Genomic DNA, 21,687 nt, shown 5'->3' with positions numbered 1-21,687 from the left:
TATGGTTAAGAGCTCAAATGCATAGTCATATACATAAATAAAGAAAAATGGTCTATCAACTTCACTTTTCTTCTGTTACAATATTAACTTTGGTATGAGTCGAAATTTTCAAAAAGTTAAAAATGGAAAATAAGCCTTTTTCTTTTTCTGAAATCAAGTACCTACATAGTGAAACTTTCTAGATAAAAACTGCGGTTTCACCCTGATTCAGGAAAACCAGAGTCCTAATTTCTGTGTCTAGATTAGTGATAAATAAACTTCAGAGGAATTGCAACCATCACAGAGAACATTAATTTCAAAGATTGCTACTTGAGAACAGAACTAGAATGAACAATGTCATTTCAGATAAGGGTTGCACAGTTACAGCAGTGCTGAATAACAATTTACAGGGTCGTATTGGAAATACAAAGAGAAAACGTATGAAATTATCCACGTCTATATTTGTACATATGCTGGAGACTCTGATCCGGGGACTTTCCCACACAACCAGAATTTTCTTGGCTTGCACCAATCCCTTCAGCACACTCTCTCACGTCAGTGAAATGGAAAATTATGTGTCATTCTATTCCAACAGGGTTTGTGCATGCTTTCTTACAATAGAATCTCTTGAGATGCACACTTAGCGAATTTCATACCCCACTGCCAATTTTAAAATCTGAAAACGAGCAACTTTCTCGAGCTTCAAGTATTGTTGTTCCGTCTTTCCTATCGAGACCAAAAAAGGAGCAATTTTGAAATGCATCCAAGCTGCTGGCTATCAGACGATTTAAGCCGCTAAGGCTATCACTTAGAATGAACTCTTCGCTGTGGTATTTGGAAGGTGGCAAATCAAGATCTAATGGTCCTAAAGATTCTGGCTGCATGGCCCAAAAATAAAAAGAAACAAAGAAGACACAGAAAAGGTCAGGCTGCAGACACATTGCATAAAATCAGGCCAATTATCACTTAGAATATCCAGCTAACAAACTTAAGTTTATAAAGCAACTACTTCTTTGAGAGAGATGAAGCAAACTCTCAGAACGCTATTCCAGACTACTTAAAGGGCACGCAAGACAAACAAGTACAAGCTCAAAAAAGAAATGGTGAAAGAGAACATACCCAGTAGATATCTGTTAACCCAGTAAAATCTTTAGCTGAGTTACTGAAAACCTGTAGATCAGGTGGGCATTCATCCATAGGGTCTCCGGCAGCTGGACAATCCCCACCAGCTAGCCGCTGTAACAGAATAATAAAAATTTCAAGTGGTCAGCAATTCTTCTAGCTGCGACAAGGGTAGTTTGGAGCCTTGGACAAATTGGGTAGAAAATAGTACCTCAACAAAGGTTCCAGAGGTTAGTTTGTTAGTCTGTTGTTCAATTCCTGCAGAGTCAACAGCGGAAGTAGGATTTTCCTGGCGCAGAGCACGATTCTTCTGAAATATGAAGGCATCACATGTTTCTTCAGCATCCCAGATCGAAGATGTGTGGGATGTTAACGTGGATGGTAGTATCTTATTTTGATGTCTCGACATATGAGCAGCAATTGCAGCATCAAATGAATCACAGCTGAATGGTATCTGCTGAAGACATTGACCGCTTTGAGCAAGAGGGGTTTCGATGCAGTTAGGGATTACATCACGAGACACTTCTGACAGTAGATCTCCAACACTGATATTGGTGAGGCTGTCAGCCCATTCGCCAGCAGATAGAGCAGCACTATTGCTCAGTCTCAGGTCATCCTAAGCAAATACAGGTAGCATACAAGTTAAGATAAATGATAAATGGTGTAACAGCTCCTCACATTTCCTGTCAGTTAGCATTTTGACAGGCAATGCCACACAAAAACAAGGTAAAGAGTTATATTGGAATATAAATTAAGCAAGAAGCTATATGTTCCAAATAAAGGTATAGACTGATTTTTTTAATCTACAAAGGATAAAGTGATAACCTTTCCCCTACTGAGGTTCAAACACATTGGAGGGAAGTACTATAAGGAAATTATGAAGGGCAAACCCCTCCCTTTTGCATACTGTAATGGGAAATGCACCAAATTCAAATCAACTGCTTAGCCCCCAGAGGCCCAGACATAAAAGAACACATCTAAATGCTTTTGCTAGCACCATATGTGACTTATGGACATAGCATCTAATAGATTTATAAATCAGAGAGTCAAGTACACTTACAGCATCATCCAATTGTTTCATATTCACCCTATCACCAATACCCTCTTCATGCCACGATGCACCTGCTGCAGCAGCAGATGATTCTACAAAGCCAGTTCTTGGTCCTGTGGCAATGGACCCACTAATCTCACTGGAAACATCTGTGGAAGAGGGTGCAGAAGCATGACTCTTTTTCACTGTGGCAAGTTGATCCTTACATGTCTCAGAAAGATCATTGGTTGACAGCCCAGATGTGGATACAGGATTCATAATCCTCGTTTCATTTTCTATGTCCAAAGTATTCCCACCTGGAATGTAACTGGATGATGGAGTTGCTTGCAATGCAACAGATGCAACATCGGTGTTGGAAAACCAACCATACCTTCATTGAAGTTGTTAATATCAGTTAATATACAATTAGGTCTAACATACATACTGGATACAAGTTGAAAGAAATTATAATAAACCTCAGGCGGAACACTGAAGGGCTTCCAATTGAAGTGTATACATCTACTGCACTGACAATGGAGTCTTGAGTCCATCTCTGATAGCCAGTGAGATTTTCTCTATGAACACTGTAAGGGAAAAGCATCAACTCTCCAGATGCTATACTTGAATTGCCCCATTTCCGGTTTAGGTGTTCCAACACAGATGATATCCTTTTCCGAGTACTGAGAGTGAGCTCCAGGTGTGGATTATGATTATCCTGTGAACAGATGAAGAACATAATCAGCTGCTAAATTTTCTCCACATTGCAGTACCAACATATTTTTTCTTTGAACTCACCATTTCTAAGGCTCTTCGAGTGCCATCATCGATTGGAAATAACTGGAGCTTAAGTTTTATATTAGTGTAAGAATCAACACAATGGTTTTGTGAAAAAGAAGGCAAAGGGCGCAGACCTTTTTCAACAGGGTCAGGACTCTTTTGATCTGGAGTTTAAAAAATGTAAGGAATTAATGCTCATTGAAATTCTATCAGTTTCAGTTTCAAATTTCAGATTCCTTGAGAAACATAGATTAATGATCAACCTCACCTGCCATACCCTGGTCATGCTCAACCTCTTTATCAGTAGTTTCCCTTTCCAAATGCTCAGCAGCATCAGCAACTAAGGAAACACCAGCAATTGCAGCTTTTTCCCACTTCTTATATGCAGCTGATGAGACAACACCTACTAAAAGTAACAAAATCTCGGATTCAGTTGACTCATCAGTTGGAAACTGAACAAAGTAAAAGAATTCCCATCTTATCATCAGAAAGATCATGCAATAAAATAGAAAACACAAATTTCAAGTAAGAATGTTAAGTGCGATATTGACTCAAAACTTAGAACACAACGGTTTTTTCAACTAGAACCTAACAACATCCAATTTATCAAAAGTTGTCAACTTTGGAGCAGATGTTTTCAGTCTCAAAGATCAGCGTAATCACCCATCACAACCATCAGTAATAGCAAAAGGAAGTGGAGAAGAAGTATCCAAGACCAAAAAAGATCTAAAGAACTAAAATCAAAGTCAAACTTCTCTTTTAAGAGAATAGGAGAATGATTACCATATCTCGATAATTACAGAAGAATACAGACAAATAATCACCTTGTTTCCGTCTTTGCCTTGCAGGTTTCATTGCAGCTGAGTCTCCTCTGTTGCTGCGTATAATACTTATATTCATATTTCGTTTTAATGAGCCCTTTCCTGATCCTAACCTTTGTAAGTTTTGAGTATCCATAAGAACCAGCTTAACAGTTCGAGTTTCATTCCCTGGTGCTCTATTCTGATTATTAACATTGCTTGGAACTGAAGGAGAACCATTTTCCAACTGTGAAGGTCTTCTCCTTACATTCTTCTTACGGTCTTTCAAGAGTTGGTTCTCCTTCAAGGGAAAGATATATTATCAGTTGTGCATATCCAGCAGCTAACTCTAGTTCTATGACTAGACAAGCATTAATCTTTTGGAGAATTAGAACATCGTAACTAACCAGTGCTTCTATAAATATCTTAAACCTTCGTGGCTTCAGATGTAGCTTTGAGGCTTTGCAGCTGTATTTTTCCAATAAAGACCACCTGCAGATACTAGAAAATTTAGAAAAAGAAACAAATGCAATTCTGTTCAAGCTGGAAGAAGTAATCCATGAGAAAGAATCAATTTTTGACAACCCATATTGCTGATCATCATCACTGAAATGAAATGAGAAAACTAAAGACTCGGTTGGGATGCATTAAGGCTTATAAACAATGACAGATTCCTAACCATGTTTTGGACCAAAAACACTAGTTAAACAAGAAAAGCTCAGTCCTTTGATCTACAAAGGCCTTCTTTGAGCCAAGGAATCCTTTCTTTACCTATGCAAAGTTCTAACATGCTTTTAGAATAGCATAAATGAAGAATCAACAATCAGAAGAATATAGTATATATTTCTCAACATTTTCAAAATCTCCCTTCTATATTTCAATAAGTTTTTCCTGAGTAATTTATGCATGTATGTGAATAAAGCAATTAAGTAATTATATAGTAAATAATACCATCGAAGCATTGCAGCATTAGTATCTTTAGAGTTTTTGGCATCTAAACATAATCCTGGACCCAGCAACTTGTTCATACGCCTCACAAGACGATAGTAGTAATGCCTGACCTGCAAAATATGAAAGAGAATAGAAAGGTTAACAAGGAAAGGCATTCGATGTATATAAAAAAATACCAGATGGAAACAAAGGGAATTAAATTCCTAGCAATCTACCTGATCCTTGTTTTTGCTTTGGACACGACGAGTTATCTTCTCAAAGTTCTGTATTGGAGCAAAAAAAGTTATTGAGTGTATGAAATGAGAAAGAAAAAGAAAAAGAGTAGAAGAACATTCCTGAAAAGTCATACCTTGCCAACTTGACGTAATGCAGTGAAAAAGCTTTCCTCCTCTTCACGTGTCCAAGCAGCCCATTGCCGTGTTGGTTTCTTCACTGCATTGAGCATTTTCCCAGTAATTAAATTTCTAACTAAAAATACCAAAGCGAACATCATAATCACTAAAGCACATACAAATGGGTAAGACAAATACAAACAAAACAATGTACCTGGCTGTTGTGGCTCGACGTAATCTGGGATCAATGATGTTATGCTAGGATCCCTTTGCTGAATTGAAGTATTCTCACCACGAAAAAGTGCCTTTGAGTCCAAGGAGACCTGTGACTCCATCTCCATGCTAAGGCATCACAAGAATGCTAGACACTCATGCACTGTGACTTTAAGAGTTTCAAGGTTAAATTCCGTTTGGCCTCCAACTTGGTGCAAAATCCAAATGCAGCAACTCCACCCGAGTAAAAGTGAGCTAAACCAAAAATAAGAAAACCAATAACTATAATATACATTAAACTAGAGATCACAATTAAAAAAAACGCATGCTAAGAAATCATTCATTCTTGTTCAACCTATCTTTTCCATTATCTAGACTGACAAAACATAAATTGCATTTGACCACTTATTAATTCATCTTAATGTTTGAGCAAGCAGCAATTTTATTGAAACCAAGTATCATCACTATTTCCAGCTTCATATTCTACTATAGAACCCTAATCAATACAAATGCTACCTCAAAAAAATCTGTACAAACAAAATATTTTCGCAACTAAAAAGGGAAAGAAACTATCAAATGCAGCAATCTAAAGCAAATACCAAACTTTTCAAAACTTTATTAACCAACACTAATTGAAAATGCAGGAAACTTAAACACACTGGAATTACAAATCTCGAAATACAGATAAGATCCCAATTATCAAAACCTAACAAAAATGTATTAAATCAGACTAATCAATTATGAATAACAAACACAACAGAACTCATGAAAAAACACGAAATTTTGATTTCTTCAGCTTTTCCCTAAATTTCTAGTAGCCAAACAAGAATTAGGGTTTTGGACTAGTATTGATCAATTTTGACTTTAAAAAACAAAAAAATAAAAATCACAATCGATGAGAAATTGGAGGTAATTTGATCTTACCTGAGAAAGGAAAAAATTAGAAAACTGAAATAATCGAGCAAACCATAGATTATGAAGCAGGAAATTTGTGGATTTTGGACGCAAAGCAAATCGAAACCAGAAGAAGATCTTTTTTTCTCTACAGTTGAAGAGAAAGAATTTTTTTTTTTTTTTTTTAATTATTATTATTATTATTTTTTACTTTGGAGAAAAGAAAAATAATGAAATAAAAAATAATGCTGTTTTATAATTACATAAAGGTAGTTAATTTCAAAGATAAATAAAGTTTGCTTGTTTAATTTATTTATTATATTCAACCGACTATTTCTAATTGTTATTATTATGTACACGTGGCATTTCGTTAAATTGAAATTGTGGCATTGTCATGTGAGTTTTACTTTTCTCTGAGCAATAAAATTAATATTATTATTAAAAGATTTGTTACCTTATGTAGTGGGAAAATAAAAAAAATACTGAAAAGTCTTGAATTATAATTATATCATATGATTAATGACCGTAGTGCTATTACTTGCTAACACTTTGAAATTACTTAAATTAAGATCTAACGCTTGAGATGATAATATATAATTGTACTAACTAAAATTGTTATAATATATAGTCGATAAAAAGCAGTCCATGTGAATTTTTCACAAGGAATAGCATTTTTCTTGTGAAAATCAAGTGCTGGCCTTGCAGAATAAGCAAAGTTCGTTATTGATGCTTGGCAGGTTTGGCCATAAAGGTGATTTCCAGGTTAGTTGCCTGTTTTATTTTTCTTTCTTTTGTTACAAGAGCTGGAATTGCCAAATTCTGATGGAACACAAAAGTGAAAAAAGGGGTTTTTTAACTTGTATTGTAATGTGAGACGCCATATTCAAAGTGAAAGGTCATTTCTTTCTTGATTAGGAAAGCTGGAAAAACTTTCAGGGTTTTATTGGACCTGGCCTGTTTTACTTCTATTTTTTTCTGTCAGGTTTATTTTTCGTGAACTGAAACATGTTTTGGTAACTTGCAAAGGCAAGAAGGGTATCCTTAGCCTTTTCATTATAGATGTTTGACAGCCACAGAAAAGAAAAGAAAGGGATAATACAGATAGATTAAGAAGATGACAAGAGAAGGACTAATACAAATTTACTCCACAATGTTACAGGTCCTGAGTGAACATCAACTGAAAGGTGACCAATTAGCTGTTTCCTATTTACATTACATAGAGAAAAGAAATTTGAAAAAATAAATAAAGGAGAAGCAGACAATTCTGGATACAAATAACTGCTCCTTTTCTGCACCTGTCTTCTCTGAAATCCTGTATGCAGGTAACATAAAAGAGCCCGGTATCCGGCTTTCCTTCTAGGGGGATCCATTACTGCAATTATATAGAAGTAAATTCCCAAGGTAGTGCCGTTCTTTCTATCTCATTTCTCCAATTTCTTTGAATGCAACGGTATTCTGCAAGATGATAACTGGAGGGACTAAAATATTTCCATTCCCAAAAAATTATATTAACAAATAGAATATTATTGGAAATACTTCCATCTGAGAAAGCATACGCTCAGTGTGTGACTGTATCCTGAAACCAACTTATGTGGCATAGCCAGCTTTCCCGCACCAGGCATTCTTAGCATCACTCGCCATTTGTTGATTTGGAAAGCATTAATCTGTACATTGGGCGTCCCTGATCTATTACATGTTGTTCCCAATCTGACCTCACACCAAATGGGTTCTCCTCAAGCCACACTCTAATTGTTGCTTCGAATTGGTCATTAACAAGCATGAGCCTTCCCCTGCCATATTTCAGAAATAATTCTTTCATTCTCACTGCAACTGTTTTTATGTCAGATTGCAGAAATACCTGTAGAAACACAAGGATAATCAGTACAAGATTTGAATAAGCATTTATACATATATAATGATCTGAGCTCAGGAATAATGAAGAAATGTCTTACCTTGCCATCATGTGCAAGCAAATCTGCCACTGCTTCAACCAATGACCTCTGCAGCATTCTCCATCTGTGTTCTGGGTCGTTGAAATCAGGATTTGGACACTGAACAGGTTACTAGGAATCATGTTATGCTATACGTACACAAAAGGGCTTATCAGTTTGCACAAAATAAGAAGTGAAACTACAAGTCAACTGATCCAATTTGCATTGCCTTGCACCATCCTTTTACCTTCATTATCATATTCAAAGAGACTAAGAAAGCTTTCTTTTCCACATCCTTTATTCACCTTTTTTTAACTTCCCATTAGAAGAAAGATATGACTAATCTGTTGTGAGGTGAACTAAGTTGAAAGTCAACCAATCTAGGGAAAGAAATTATTTTTTGAGGTTGCAGTCTTTACAATGGAACATATTGAGAGGGCAAATTCAGTAGAGCTTCCATTTCAAACAAATGTTCAGGAAATCAACTAAAAATGATTTCGAGATTATTTTCAAAAAGAATGAGAGCCAAAGCTGTAAAACATAAGGTGTTATATAATCTCTTGACTATATAAGGTGGTGATATTCTAGTGCCAAATGGAAGGAAATCACAAATCCATTGCTTTTGGTAATTCGTGTCCTTGTTTCCCACAGTAGAAGAGAACAAATTATTTATTTTATGAAAGATTAGAAAACTGGCATATAGCATGTTGATCACCAGTTGATTTTGTCCAACTGAGGTATCATGGTATGATTTTTATTGAAGGTTAAGATCAACATTTGATCAGTAGGTATGGGAACCCATGAAAATGTGGTTCATGTAAGTAACTGAGACAGTAGCAGAAAATTGAGTCTTCTAGCAGCGGTAAACAATTTTCAATATTGTAATGGTAAGTGGTAAGGGCAGCTATCCTAGAGTAGAAGTGATGATGATGATTGCACAATGTAACATAAGGAGAACAGAAATGGTAAGTAGTTCAGAAGTTCTATTTGTTCTTCATGGATGTATCATCAGGGTGACAAAAATCACAAACATATGACAAAAAAAGAAAATTGGTTGTAGACAGAATTATGTATCCTTTACCTGAATCGAAACAAGGACCAACTCTCCTGGATAGCTAGAAACTATGGAACGAAAAGTTGTTGTTGCATTTGTTGCAATGAAGTGCCTATAAACAAAAAGCACGTATAAGATGAACTAATTCCAATAAAATGCAGCCAGATAAACTCAATGAGAAAATATACGAGTCATAACAAGTTAATCTCTTGTCAGAAATGCGTAAATTGTTAGAATGAGAGACTATAACCATACCCATTCGAAATGCCAGACTGATGAACAGAATCCAGACAACGTCTTACAAGCTAAAAAATCATAAACAAAAGAAGTCAAAAACTTGTATAAAGAGGGTGCAATGAAAGGAATCTGAAAGGAAAACATTATACCTTTTTATTAATCTCTAGCCCGAGAAAGTTCAAGTCCTTTTTCCTTCTAGCCATTCCCAGGAGAAACATTCCATTACCTAACCATTTTTAACCAAATGTTAGAATCAGCCATATAAAGACTCACCTTCTTTCTTGCTTTGTTTCCTCATCTCATTCAAGGTAAATGAAATTGAGTTGTCATATGAAAATAAGATTGCCAATAGGAATTTTAGAAAAGGCATGCAAGTATTCCGCAAGGATAAAAATGCCAAAGTTATGTAATTTTAAAAATATAAATAATACTTGACATTTACTCTTTCCTCTAAACTTCTATATGATTTTGGAGAAACAAATACAAGGAAATCACACTTTAGGAAGAGAAGAACTAAAGAAACTTAACTTCTAACATTAACACCAATAATCAATCTTAAACACACATGATGCAATGACCATAAGGACACTAACAGGGAGCAAAAAGAAATAGATACCACATCCAATATCAACTACCAAAGGTTGAGCAGGGTCATGGTAGACAGCACTCCAGTCGATCTTGAATGGATATGCCTGCACGAGCAACAATTAACAATGTCCAAGAAAAACAAAAGTGAGGATGACTAATAAGAGGTTTTAGACCCATGATGTTCTATTGGATCATAGACTTTTCATGGTAGCAAAATCTATTGGAAGGCAAACCTACAAAGAAATAGTTGCAATAGATGCACGGAGAGGATAAAGCAGTATCCGCATTCCTTTACATAAATACTCATTTAAGAATACCCAATTTAACTTTCTGATTGCTGGAACCACAACTGAATAGATATGAAGTTCACAGAACATACTCTATCTAAGGCCATGACTCCAGGAAGATTCCTTCTTTTGAAAAAGTCCCATACAACTGAAGCATTCTCAATCAAATCATAAGCCAAAAGAGAACTCGATTCCACCATTACTGCTTTGCATGCCAGATTCCCCACAACAGTTACATCACAAGTTGGTTGACTAAGTTCATCCAGCACTTGAGCCAATTTAGATGCTCCATTTATACATGGATTCGAAAATTTGAATTTTGGTGGACCAATCCATATTATTTTCTGCAAATGGTCACAAAAAGGTAGTGTGCTTTTGAGTTCTGTATAATGTTTCCATCATGATTCATACAACTCATCAGAAACACTGCACAAAAAAATTACACGAATTCCTAATAGTAAAGATAGAAACAAAAACTTTAACTTGTATGTATCATAATGCAACACAAATTACAACAGAAAGAATAATGTTTTTTCCAAATTAAAAAAGAAAGAAAGGGCCACAATTTCCATGGACTAAGGAAGGGGATTTTCCTACAAAAGATGAGATGTGAACTTCTGTTGAACCTCATATCCATTGTCACCTCTTCTGCTTAAGATCTTTTGTCTCCGAAATATGTGTTCAACATGCTAAATTTTCAGAGAAACTGAGTTATATTCTTCTTTAGTCAGCAAATGCTACAAGTGTTGAATCACCTAATGCACCAAATAAACCTTCCCCCAGTGAAATTTTTGGCATCACCCAAGAAAATAAGTCAGCTTTGGATCAGCTTAAAGGAATGACCATGCTTTAGGAAATTTTACAAAATCTAGTGTATTTATTCATCTAGTGATCAAGGTGTCTAAGTCAGATTTGGCTCAGCTGAAATTAATGACCATGCTTTAAGACACTTTACAAAATTTTATTAATTTTACCTTGGATTTCACAAGTAAAGTATTTATTTCATCCAGAGACATAGGCCCAAGATCAACAGGTAACCAACCTAAAATAAAAGAAATTTAGAGTAAATATCCTGAAACTCAGAATTATTAAGCAAAGGAAATTGTAGCTAAAGGTTACAGTTTATAACACGAAGATACAAGCCCTCATGCAGACCTCGTTTTACAACTACAGGTAGGAATGTGAAAAAGAAAAAAAGCAAATCATACCCAATAAAAACAAAATAAGCTTGAGATACCATGCATTATATCTTAAAAGAATCATAACAAAGGCCTGTGGAAAATATTGACATACAAGAAAAACTTTTGACCCTCATTAATCATATATATGCAGAACAGTTCTCATCCAATAGTTGCATTGCTGATACATGACCTGTGTGCAATCAGAATTCTATCCTATAACCTGCCTTATATATTGTGGTAGATATACTTATCACTTATTCCATCAACACGTAATAGTTGAAAAAAGAAATTTCAAAGCATATCATTATCTATATGTTTCCCTGAATATTGAGAATCAGTATCAGTTCCCTTATGTAGAAAGTTATCAAGCTTAAATAATCACAATATCAAGAAATCTTTGTAATCCATGCGTACTTATCCTTCTACACGGATGATGCCTCTCATATTCATTTTATATCCATGACACTTCTAGTAAGTTAGGAGTGTTTGGTTCCACAGTAGTCTTTCATATGTATCATGCAAATAGGAGCCACTATGCAGTTATGCTGCCCATTCATAAATGGAACATAAAATTTATAGCGATGAGATTTTAGCGGAAAAAACAAAGGCAGTAAACATACTTGCTGTGTAAAACATGATGGATCATTCACAGTTTTCTAATCCTTATTCAACAAATACTTGCAGCGGGCAACAAAACCAAAAGGCAATTAAATAAAAATACTAAAAACCATGGATGATGAGAGATAGTTTAGAACTATTGGATCTACCTCCTGTGCAACAATATTAACTAAAATGATAGCAAAATTGATGCAAGGTTTGTCAGCATCCAACCAACAATCTAAGAATCTAAATCTTATCCAACTATGAATAAATTTCATAGTTTGCTACGATAGTAAATAGTATGACAGAAAAAGAAATGATGAGACAAAACATGTCATATTCCAGGGTTTAAACCTCACCATCCAAAAGATGATGAGCAGGAACTACTTCCATTTCATTCATCACGTGAGCATTTGTGCACCAAAAATCTTTGGGATACAGAATTGAGATATTTCTTTTATGTGCAAAGTGAATTATGTCCAGAGCTGCTTTATGTGCCTTAGGCTCTATTAGACTTGAAGGAACAGAATATCCTAAAGCATGCATTATTTGAAATGACATCATTCCAACAAAGACCAGTCCATCACATTTAGAAGCTAAAAATTGCAAGGCTGCTGCTTTGTCATAGAGATTGCCCCCTCCAATCTACATCAAATAGCAAAATTAAGGTAATGAATGAGGCATAGAACATTATAGACGATAGACTAAAAGAAGAAAAAAACTAATATAACCAGGTGAACAGTGTTAGAGACATACAATTGCAATATAAGGCTTTTTATTAGTTGTTCCAGCCTTCTTCAGCTGGAACAAGCTTTTCTCAAAGTGAAAACCAGCAACATGGGCAGAGCAAAAATGAGCAACAGCAACCGTTGATGCAAGAATTTTATGAGACAAAGAAAAGGAGTCGTTAACAAAAATATCAACTCCTGATGATAACAGTTCGGCAAATCTTAGACAATTGGCAACTTCCTCTTTAAACTCAGAAAGATTCTCTAGAAGGAAAATATCTGCAATCCTGAGGGCCTCCATCTTCATTGGCAAGTAAGTAGAAATACAATGTAGAGCAACAACTCTGAGCTGTAGAATTGATGATAGGATATCTGAAAGAGGAGACTAATGAATTCATTGTGAAATGGCCCAATGTGTGTTGTTTCTTATACTAAAATTAATGTTCCTATAATCCTATTGTCCTAAATAGATAATAGAACACTTCCAAGAACTGCTATATTTGAATCAATTGTCAGAAACACTAAATAAGAAGGATGAATTTCTTTAGTATTGATACCTGCAGCAGACTCTACATCAAGAAGTTTCGAATTAATTTTCTTTTTCCAGTCACTCACGAGTATGATTTTGGAGCCACTTTCATGTAAATACTTGATGGTCAAAATTGCATTGGAAACTGATTGAGAACTCTTGTCAAGTTCTTCCTTTAACAAAATTGCACTATCAAATCTGACCATGACAACTTTTGCTGCAAGCTCCTTCTTTGGAATTTCTCTAAGAGTTTGTACTTGTGGGAGGACCTCTGATTCTCCTTCATCACAATAGTTAGCCTAAAAGCACAACCCGGTTATAATACAATAATGTCACAGGGGATTTACAAACAAAAGCTGAGTTTAGAAATTTCATGCTTATGCAGATTAAGCCAATTAACCTGATGAATCATTAGATGCAATCAGGCTACTAGTTCAAGCAGAATAGCACATCAAATTTCCTTTGCATGAAAATCCAAAAAAGCAATGTGAAACCCAATTAAGCAGAAATTAGCAAACTCAAAATATAGAAGTAGTATTATGTAATTCAGAAACGTTAACATAAAACCTCAATTATTCCATTTCCACTAAAAAATAAAGGGGGAGTAATGAATGGAGAATTGCTAATATTTAGAATACAATAATATTTAACAATAACAAAGACAAGAAGTCAAAAAAATAGGCAGCAGCAGAGAAGACATGTACAGTTGGAATGAGTACCACTTACTCATCAAGAAAAGGATTTTAAGCAAAATTACAATTAAGAACTCCTCTGATGTTAAGTACAGCAATAACCAACTAGGAGATATTGGTAAAGAAACAAGATTTCTGAGTACCTCATATTCAGGTGAACTTTTACTATTATCTGCCACCAGTGAACCACCTGCCAAGAACACGCGAAAAGGATTAGATACCCAGTACCCACAACAAGAAATGAATAGAAAAGAAAACACTCACAGATGTATCTTTCATTGGATTTCAAAGCTTAAATTAGTAACCTTGTGAGAATGATTGAACTGCTGAGTATTCGCTAAATTTAACATTCTTTCCAACAAAAGAAGAGAACTTTGGTGAAATCCTAGGACAACCATGCAGTCTTAAATTCTTTAACGATAGTGTTCCATCAAAAAGTGGATTGAGAACTAGACCCATTTCTTCCTTTTGCCTCTCTTCCCCAAAATACCAACCATAAGCACCTTCTACTTGGTCCTGTAAAGTAGACACTAGAGAGTAACAATCTCAGCGTATTTTTTAACACTTGGCCATTACAGACTACAGAGATAACAAAATGACAATGCGCTTAATGTGTTATAAACGGTTAGTTATCAAAAAAATTCATAAGGTTTATCATAATGTGCATTTTAGTCCCTACTGTTCCATAATTGACACTTATAATCGTTTTAAATTGTTTTGTAATATGAGAAATTGGGAGATAATAGTGTAAAATAAATTAACCATCCAAAATTTAAGAATTCGAACTGAATTGTTGTTTGAATAGATACAGTTTTGATTTAAGTTTAATAGTCTTACTCATAAAATAAGTGGTTTCATTTACAATATTATCTTAAGTTTGGCTAATTTAAATTATATAAACAATTTAGTGTTATTTTGTCCTTCTTTCTTTTTTTCAATTTGAGCTTGATACACTCTTATAGCAAACATTAAAACATATATACGCAAAATAGATTTACTATATAATATAAAGGCAAAAATATTAATATTTTAATCATTGAAAATCAAAATTTGTATTAAGATATAGTAACAACAAATTTTATTGGTAATCTCTAATTTCAAACTTATTTTTTATTATAAATTCTAAAATCTCAATTTATATTATAAAATACATATTATATATATATAATATATATTTTTGAAATTTAAACTTTTTAATATATATATTAAATTTTAAATACATAAAATCTTATTTTGATATGTGTACTACTTTTTAGACCACAGAACTTTATTTTCAAGCCCGTCCAATTTTTAATATCTCTTAGCCCGAGCTAGAATTTTTTTTAAAAGCTCCACCGACCAATTGTTAGTCGGGCTTGAGTTTAGTTTTATTTAAATATATTATTAATAACAATAAAATTATAAACAAAAATAATAGGTAGCTAAGTGGTATGTAGTACTTAATTATAAATTGAAGGTTACAAGTTCAAATGCTAGGTATGACATTTTTTTTTTCTAATTAAACTAAACGGGCCAGACTTGGGTTTTTATGGAAATCCCAAGCCCGGCCCGAAAAGTTCGGACTTTTTATGGGTTCGGACTGTGCCGGGCTTATACACAAAAGTTGTTATCCAAACCCGGCCTAAAGAGTGCGGCTCGGGCAGGTACTCAGGCCCATGAACAGGTCTACTTTTGACATATGAAATTCAAACATTTATACTAGTTTAATTATAATCTTAGTAACATTATAATTTTGTTTACTTTCTTATGGGAAAATATTTTTATTGTAAATATAATATGATATTATATTTTCACATAAATTTAATATTTTATGAGATTGAAAAGCTTATATTAGTAGGTCTCACTTAATTTGAGTAGAGATTTTCTTAAAATCAAATTAATAGAATTTTAACTGGTATTAAAATTAAAATATTGAGAGTTTTGTGATATAAATGAAAAAAATATATTTACTATCGGGGATATAAACAAAATTTACCTAGACAGTGTCGTTTTGTTGAAGACACCGTCGTTTATAGCACTTCGAATGCAATATCACACGGCGAAGGATTAATCAGTAGGAGGCTTATAGCGAGGCTTTTTTGACACAAAAACTAAACTATTAAAGCTCTCTTTTTTTTTTATACTTCCGCCCGATCCCAGAACTTTGGTCGTCCGGCGATCGGATATTTAAGCGAATTTAGTCAAATGGGTTTAGGATTTATAATTGGTGCATTTGGAACCTTGATTCTTGCTCATGCTGCTTACTCAACTATTCAATGTAATCACTCTATCGTCAAGATCTTTTGGTTTCTGATGTTGATTTATCTTTTTTTCTTTTAATTACTTTTTTTATTTTTTTATACTGGTTTGAATGTAGATAGAGGTTTGTTGAAGATCATGGAGGAGGAATTTGCAGGACCTCCAATGAATGTGAGTTTACTCTTCTTCTTTCTTTTCCTCCTGTTATTAGGTTAAAGTTTAGATTTGTTGGTCTTCTGGGGTTATTGGGTTATTGGTTTTGTATTCTTTTTATTATATTTTATTTGGGTTGGAATTTGCAGGTGGTGATTGAGTTGCTTCTAGGATTAGTGTTATGTATGTGGGCCGCTTTAACTGCGCCAGGAAAGTTCCTATCCATACACCCTCATTCTGAAGAGAATAGGTATTATTTGATTGCTTCCATATTTATAATTTGCTGTTAGGATTTTGTTTCAATTAATTTTAGACTAAACAGTGTTTTATGCAATTTAAGTCAGAAGTGTTTCGTAGTTATTGTCGATAGTTCAATTTGAGGATTTCTTCATGTTGAGAGAGTTAGCCTAACCTACTTCTTCAATCATTGAAGTTTGCACCTTGAAAAGGCTAAGGAAGAACCTTGGTCAAACTGAAATTGGATATACTAGTCTGCATATAAAAGACTCATGGACCAACTACTCAATTAGCTCTTAATTAAGAAGTATCATTAGGTCATATCCTTAAAAGGTTATATATTTAAGCTAGATTCTGGAAACTTTATTGTATCTGGATTTAATTTCTCACAATTTGGAAATTTCAGGTTCTTGCATTTGTAAAACTATCATCACTCATCTGTAAATAAGGAAGCTGGACACTTATTAGATGTGTAATTTGCATGATCTGATGATATTTAATTTTAGTTGCTGACTGAGTTAGATTTGTACTTAATGACTTGCATTTGTTGCCTTCTTGTGTAATTTTAAAGTTCTCTATCCATGTTGTATGACCTATACCCATTCATCTTAGCCCTGTTCTTCACTATGAAGTGCTTCCAATTAGTTGAGGTTGGTACTCTTCCTAATTGAGATAGCTAATGCTGTGAACCTTTTGCAATCAAACACAGTTCAGGAATGCATTTGATGGTTCAGGAGTATACTCGGGTGGTCTGTGGATCATATCTCATTACAAATTACTAATTGATCAGATTGATTTTCAAGTTGATTGGATTTTAGACACTGAACTGTCTCTGCAGCTGCTTTACTTGTAATCTGTCTTTAATATTATGCTAGTTTTAGCAGATACTTGTCATTCTTGCATTGTTGAGTATTTGGTTTTCATTCATTTGATTGATGCATGACATACTTTAACTGGACTTGTTACTGGTTAGAAAAAAGAGCTTCCGGTTCAAGGATGAACTTTATCGAGCTAATTCAAGATAATTCTTACTGTGCATCTTAAAATTACTTTCTGTTCCTATAAACTATTTATTGCCCTTGCTAGTTCTGGCTCCTATTTGTAAAGGTCAAATTCATAGACTTGATAGGAGTGCTTCCAATATAGATGCTACTCATATAACATGTACAACAAATTTTGAATGCTGAAAGCGAATGTTTATGGTGTGATATTCTCATTTGTTTTTTAACATGAAATGGTCCCAACTCATATCAAATGGAATTGAAAGCAAACCATGAACTAGTATCTATTATCTTACATCATCTATCGGGTTAATTCTTCTGTGTTCACTTTTCATTCCATAAAAAGTCATAGTTAAATATATATAGTCTCATAAATACCAAGTGAACATTTTGGTGTACTTCTAGCTAAAAGGAAGAAAATTGTGCTGTGTTTGCCAGATGAGGACTTATAAGTCTTGTGAATACTTAACATTGGCAATGATAAGCTCTAAACTGTCCTCTTGTAAAGTTATTTTTGTTTCTAAACGAGGTCAGTAGAAGTCTTCTCTACCCTTTCTACATGTAATTTTACTTTATGTGCTGCCTCCATGACTGAGAATTAGCATCTTGAAATGATGGCTTATATTACTGCTAGTTTTATCACAACAATGGTTTATTGACACTAAAGTTTGCCTAAATCTTGAATTCAGAATAGTCTCTTTACCAGACAATATGGACTTCATGATCTTCAACCATCGTGGCAAAGTTCTGCCTTCAGAAGTAGAGATGAAACTGAAACATTGAAGTCTTCTCAGTCAATTTGGAAGGATCATCTTTCTGGACTTAATTGGGAAAAGCAATTATTTTTCTGTCAATTCGAACTTGGAAAGAGCAAATTTGGTGGATTTGGCAACCCAGTTACGCCATGTCTAATTACTTAGGATTACACTGTCCTTTCAGTTTTCTGCGGCTTGTTACATACTCTGTCTCCATGCACCACCATGGTCATGTAGTTTGAACTCTTGTAGGTGCTTTTACATGTCATTTGATGTTATCAGATTTTTGTGGATCTAGGCGTTGCCCAACACTTCTATAGATGCTTTTAGTTTAAACTTGTTCCAATCTTGATGCTATGTATTTTAAGCCAATTGTCGTTGGATCTCTTACCAGAATTTTCGTATTTCATATGACAAATACTCAGAAATACATACAGACAGATATGCATATGTATATTCATGCATAAGATTCTATTGCTGCAAGAAAATCTTCTGTCCTACTAAGTTGATCAAGCTGAATCGCAAATTATTCTAAATATTTAAACTCCATTTCATGTCAGAATTACAACATAGGATAGGCACCAACGGCCGGAACCAGAAAGCAACATAAAATGATTGAAGAACAAAGCAAAACCTCCATTGTCGAGTAATCAGTTAGGGAGTACATCCAAAAAGAATAAAAATAAAACTAAAAACAAGTACTCACATATCCTCTAAAAATTGTTAGAGTAACAGAATTTCATATAATAATCACGCCATTGTTTCCTCCATAACCCACTACTACAGCCAACTCGTGAATAAAGCAGGTCAGCCAATGAATTATGTTACAACTGGGTAAGTTCCTGTGGATTTTCCATAGACTGCCTAAGTATATACTCTGCTCTCCTCTTCTTATCATCTCTCTCATCGACGGGCCCTAACCAATGCCCTGCTGTCCCTCCACTCTTTCTCGAAAGACTCAAATCCAAAGGTTCACCTAACATTTTCTTCCCAGTTTTAAATTTAAAATTGACAGCAGGCCTCTTCTCAGGAAGCAGCTTTCTCTCACTCTCCTCATCATCAGCAAAGCCACCTCCTTTCGCAGCTTCAATAGCAGGCTCAAATGCCTTTATCAAAGGAACACTGGTTTTCAGTTTGTCTGGCACCACAACAGTAGAAACAGCCTTCTCACCAGGTTTCAAAGGCCTTGCAAGAAACCGGTTAGATTCACCTACTCCTAATTCCTGAACATAGTGATTGCTGGCCACTGATGTAGAAGCTCCTGCTGAACCATTGCTTAGCAACCTTTGCTGCAAACTCAACAAAGCCCTCTCTGCCTTTCTCCTCTGTCTTGCTTGCTCAATTTTTTCGGCGCGAGGATCAACAACCCTTTCATTCCACATAGGGGTGTGGACATACGTGTGAGGATCAGGCAAGGCAGGCAACCAAGCTGGGATATGCTTGCCAGGCGGAATTTCACCCATGTTTAAAAAACTAGGAATTAGTCTCTTATCTCTAACAACTGGAAATGGCGGCACTGGTTGAGCAAATGGGATCTCTTCAGTAGATTCCACAAATTCAATTATCTCCTTAACAGTACCAGAACAAACAACACAATTGCCCGAATTTGATGCTCCCGAAAACCCTAATGGTGCACCCACATCTTCAAAACCTCTAACTATATCAAATAAATTACATTGAGTTCTACCTGATAAATTGGCATGAGAGTTTGCGATCTTACCAAGATCAATAATGTACCGAATGGCTACCTCAGTTAAAGAATCCAAAGCAGATTCCTTGCACCCGTGAAACCCCACACTCTCACATATTTGAGCCACTGCCATTCTTGACACGGCACGGCCAAAGTCATCAGCTTTACGTCTTGCGGATGTACTCTCTTCATCTCCATTGCTCATATTTTAACCCTCATGTCAAAAATTAATCCATTAAGAACCAAAACTACAGAAAACCAAGATCAAGAAATTCCTTGGAAACAAACAGAAACCAAGAAATAAGTAAATTCTAGCAAATCCCAAACTTCACAATTAAAGGAGAAAGAAACCCATTTCGCTAACCATGATTCAAGGATTCAAGAATCTAAGAATCCAAGAGACCAAGAATTTCCTCAAGAAAAGAACAAATAAGCTAATTCTAGAAAACCCTAGACTTCAAACACAAATTAATAGGAGAAAGAAACTAGTTCTGAACTAGCCATCAAAAATCCAAAAATCAATTAGGATTCTTGAATAACGAAGAACAACAAAGAGAAGAAATCCTTACTGGGATTGAAAAGATTGTAAAGAAGAGAAATTAAAAGACTAAAAAGAGGATCATAAACCCTGAAAAAAGATCAAACCTTTTTAGGGTTTAGATGTTAGTTGAGAAATAAATTTGGAGGGAAAATTAAGGATTGAAAAAGATTGAGAGAAAGAAAGGAGATGCAGAGAGTGGTGTATCGATCAATCAAGTAATGGTGGTGGGTTTATTTATAGAGACCACTAATTTGGCTTAACGAATAACTGGATAATTTCTATTTGGCCATTTGCTCGAGTACAGAATTTAATTGCACTCGCTAGTTTAATTTTTGTTGGCCTATTAATACCCTGAGTAGGCATTAGATGTATCTTGCTAGTAATTCATTTCAAAAAATACAAATAAACCTTGTCTAAAAAAGAATTTATATTTTCATGTTCTTATAAAATCTAATCTCTTTCCTAAACAAATTACCAAATAAAAATATTTATTTTAATTTTAATATTCCACAAGTTTAACTCTCGGAAATGTTGAAGTGGCATTTTCGGCCACAAATATTACATGAATTTAGTTTAATTGTCAATAAATCTTGTACTTTTAATTTTTTTTTAAATCTAGTACGTTTAATTTTTTATTTTTTGTATATTTGTGACATTTAATTATTAATATTTTAATAATATGAAAAAATCTAATCTCTTATTTTTAGTCCAAATCGAAAGAAAAAAAATCAAACTGTAAAAAAGAAAAATATATATAAATCGAGGAATGATACAAATCGTCTCTTTTGTTTAAATTATTTAATTGGTAATTTATTATTATTATTTCTCAATTTATTATTTATCTTCGACATCCACTTAATCTTAATATCTCATTATGTTAAACTGAAATGCTAGGAACCAAAAATTAGATTTGAAATAAATATTATAATATACAACTAAAAACAATTAAAATTTACATAAATTTTAGAAAAAGGTCAAGGAATAGAGTTTCTTTAAAACATGAAGTCAAACCCATATGTTAATATATATTCTTTTCCAAAAAATATCACATCAACATTTTTCAGGTGCTAAATCAGTTGTAATATTAAAATGAATGTAGATATTTTATTGATATTAAAACAGGAATGGAAAGCCTAGTGGAATGTAG

General features: G+C 34.3%; 4 protein-coding genes across 14 annotated transcripts; 1 reads left to right on the top strand and 3 right to left on the bottom strand.

The window, feature by feature from the left end:
* Positions 1-309: 309 nt before the first annotated feature.
* On the bottom strand, positions 310-6,309 carry LOC8284498 (TSL-kinase interacting protein 1). 2 transcript variants are annotated; one of them, XM_015719389.3, is made up of 14 exons: positions 6,129-6,309; positions 5,206-5,459; positions 5,009-5,091; positions 4,875-4,922; positions 4,660-4,769; positions 4,116-4,200; positions 3,733-4,009; positions 3,177-3,314; positions 2,927-3,072; positions 2,608-2,846; positions 2,162-2,522; positions 1,313-1,717; positions 1,099-1,215; positions 310-857 (listed from the first exon to the last, which is right to left on the bottom strand). In XM_015719389.3, exons 2-14 carry the CDS (start codon positions 5,330-5,332, stop codon positions 630-632), a joined length of 2,364 nt encoding a protein of 787 aa, XP_015574875.1. In that variant the 5' UTR covers positions 5,333-5,459; positions 6,129-6,309; the 3' UTR covers positions 310-629. The 2 variants fall into 2 exon arrangements, with proteins under 2 accessions (XP_015574875.1, XP_015574876.1); XM_015719390.3 differs by having other exon boundaries at positions 3,177-3,311.
* An 866-nt stretch (positions 6,310-7,175) lies between these two features.
* On the bottom strand, positions 7,176-14,531 carry LOC8284499 (phosphoglycerate kinase). Of its 9 annotated transcripts, none has more exons than XR_007214294.1 (14): positions 14,231-14,529; positions 14,069-14,115; positions 13,262-13,532; positions 12,733-13,076; positions 12,336-12,621; positions 11,170-11,237; positions 10,288-10,539; positions 9,937-10,012; positions 9,470-9,546; positions 9,339-9,388; positions 9,111-9,195; positions 8,051-8,149; positions 7,655-7,956; positions 7,176-7,567 (listed from the first exon to the last, which is right to left on the bottom strand). XR_007214294.1 is itself a non-coding variant. In XM_002519460.4 (13 exons), the coding sequence occupies exons 1-13, from the start codon at positions 14,382-14,384 to the stop codon at positions 7,729-7,731; spliced, it is 2,037 nt and encodes a 678-aa protein (XP_002519506.1). In that variant the 5' UTR covers positions 14,385-14,529; the 3' UTR covers positions 7,176-7,728. The 9 variants fall into 9 exon arrangements, 7 of the variants coding, with proteins under 7 accessions (XP_002519506.1, XP_048225692.1, XP_015574863.1 ...); XR_001535252.3 differs by having other exon boundaries at positions 7,176-7,553; XM_002519460.4 differs by having other exon boundaries at positions 7,176-7,956.
* Positions 14,532-15,962: 1,431 nt separating this feature from the next.
* Positions 15,963-18,699, top strand: LOC8284500 (membrane magnesium transporter). Of its 2 annotated transcripts, none has more exons than XM_015719384.3 (4): positions 15,963-16,182; positions 16,282-16,334; positions 16,466-16,566; positions 18,249-18,699. In XM_015719384.3, the coding sequence occupies exons 1-4, from the start codon at positions 16,110-16,112 to the stop codon at positions 18,472-18,474; spliced, it is 453 nt and encodes a 150-aa protein (XP_015574870.1). In that variant the 5' UTR covers positions 15,963-16,109; the 3' UTR covers positions 18,475-18,699. The 2 variants fall into 2 exon arrangements, with proteins under 2 accessions (XP_015574870.1, XP_002519507.1); XM_002519461.4 differs by having other exon boundaries at positions 15,964-16,182; positions 18,244-18,699.
* A 125-nt stretch (positions 18,700-18,824) lies between these two features.
* On the bottom strand, positions 18,825-20,826 carry LOC8284501 (transcription initiation factor TFIID subunit 8). The gene has a single exon (XM_002519462.4). The coding sequence runs from the start codon at positions 20,202-20,204 to the stop codon at positions 19,134-19,136; it is 1,071 nt and encodes a 356-aa protein (XP_002519508.1). The 5' UTR covers positions 20,205-20,826; the 3' UTR covers positions 18,825-19,133.
* Between the last annotated feature and the right edge of the window lie 861 nt (positions 20,827-21,687).

This window comes from Ricinus communis, chromosome 10 (assembly GCF_019578655.1).
Source record: "Ricinus communis isolate WT05 ecotype wild-type chromosome 10, ASM1957865v1, whole genome shotgun sequence".
In the NCBI taxonomy this organism is placed as follows: domain Eukaryota; kingdom Viridiplantae; phylum Streptophyta; class Magnoliopsida; order Malpighiales; family Euphorbiaceae; genus Ricinus; species Ricinus communis.
This window is presented reverse-complemented; position numbering and strand designations above follow the sequence as displayed.

Bases quoted from the DNA above. Each gene is read 5' to 3' on its own strand.
- LOC8284498 (XM_015719389.3), bottom strand. From the start codon at position 5,332: ATGGAGATGGAGTCACAGGTCTCCTTGGACTCAAAGGCACTTTTTCGT. The intron at 4,770-4,874 runs GTAGATTGCTAG...CATATTTTGCAG, and splicing joins AAAGCAAAAACAAGGATCAG to GTCAGGCATTACTACTATCG. The intron at 858-1,098 runs GTATGTTCTCTT...TGGGCCATGCAG, and splicing joins GGTTAACAGATATCTACTGG to CCAGAATCTTTAGGACCATT.
- LOC8284499 (XM_002519460.4), bottom strand. From the start codon at position 14,384: ATGGGTCTAGTTCTCAATCCACTTTTTGATGGAACACTATCGTTAAAG. The intron at 13,077-13,261 runs GTATCAATACTA...CTCCTCTTTCAG, and splicing joins TGATGTAGAGTCTGCTGCAG to ATATCCTATCATCAATTCTA. The intron at 11,238-12,335 runs GTGAGGTTTAAA...CTTTTATTTTAG, and splicing joins TGCTCATCATCTTTTGGATG to GTTGGTTACCTGTTGATCTT.
- LOC8284500 (XM_015719384.3), top strand. From the start codon at position 16,110: ATGGGTTTAGGATTTATAATTGGTGCATTTGGAACCTTGATTCTTGCT. The intron at 16,335-16,465 runs GTGAGTTTACTC...TGGAATTTGCAG, and splicing joins TTGCAGGACCTCCAATGAAT to GTGGTGATTGAGTTGCTTCT. The intron at 16,567-18,248 runs GTATTATTTGAT...AATTCAGAATAG, and splicing joins CCTCATTCTGAAGAGAATAG to TCTCTTTACCAGACAATATG.
- LOC8284501 (XM_002519462.4), bottom strand. From the start codon at position 20,204: ATGAGCAATGGAGATGAAGAGAGTACATCCGCAAGACGTAAAGCTGAT.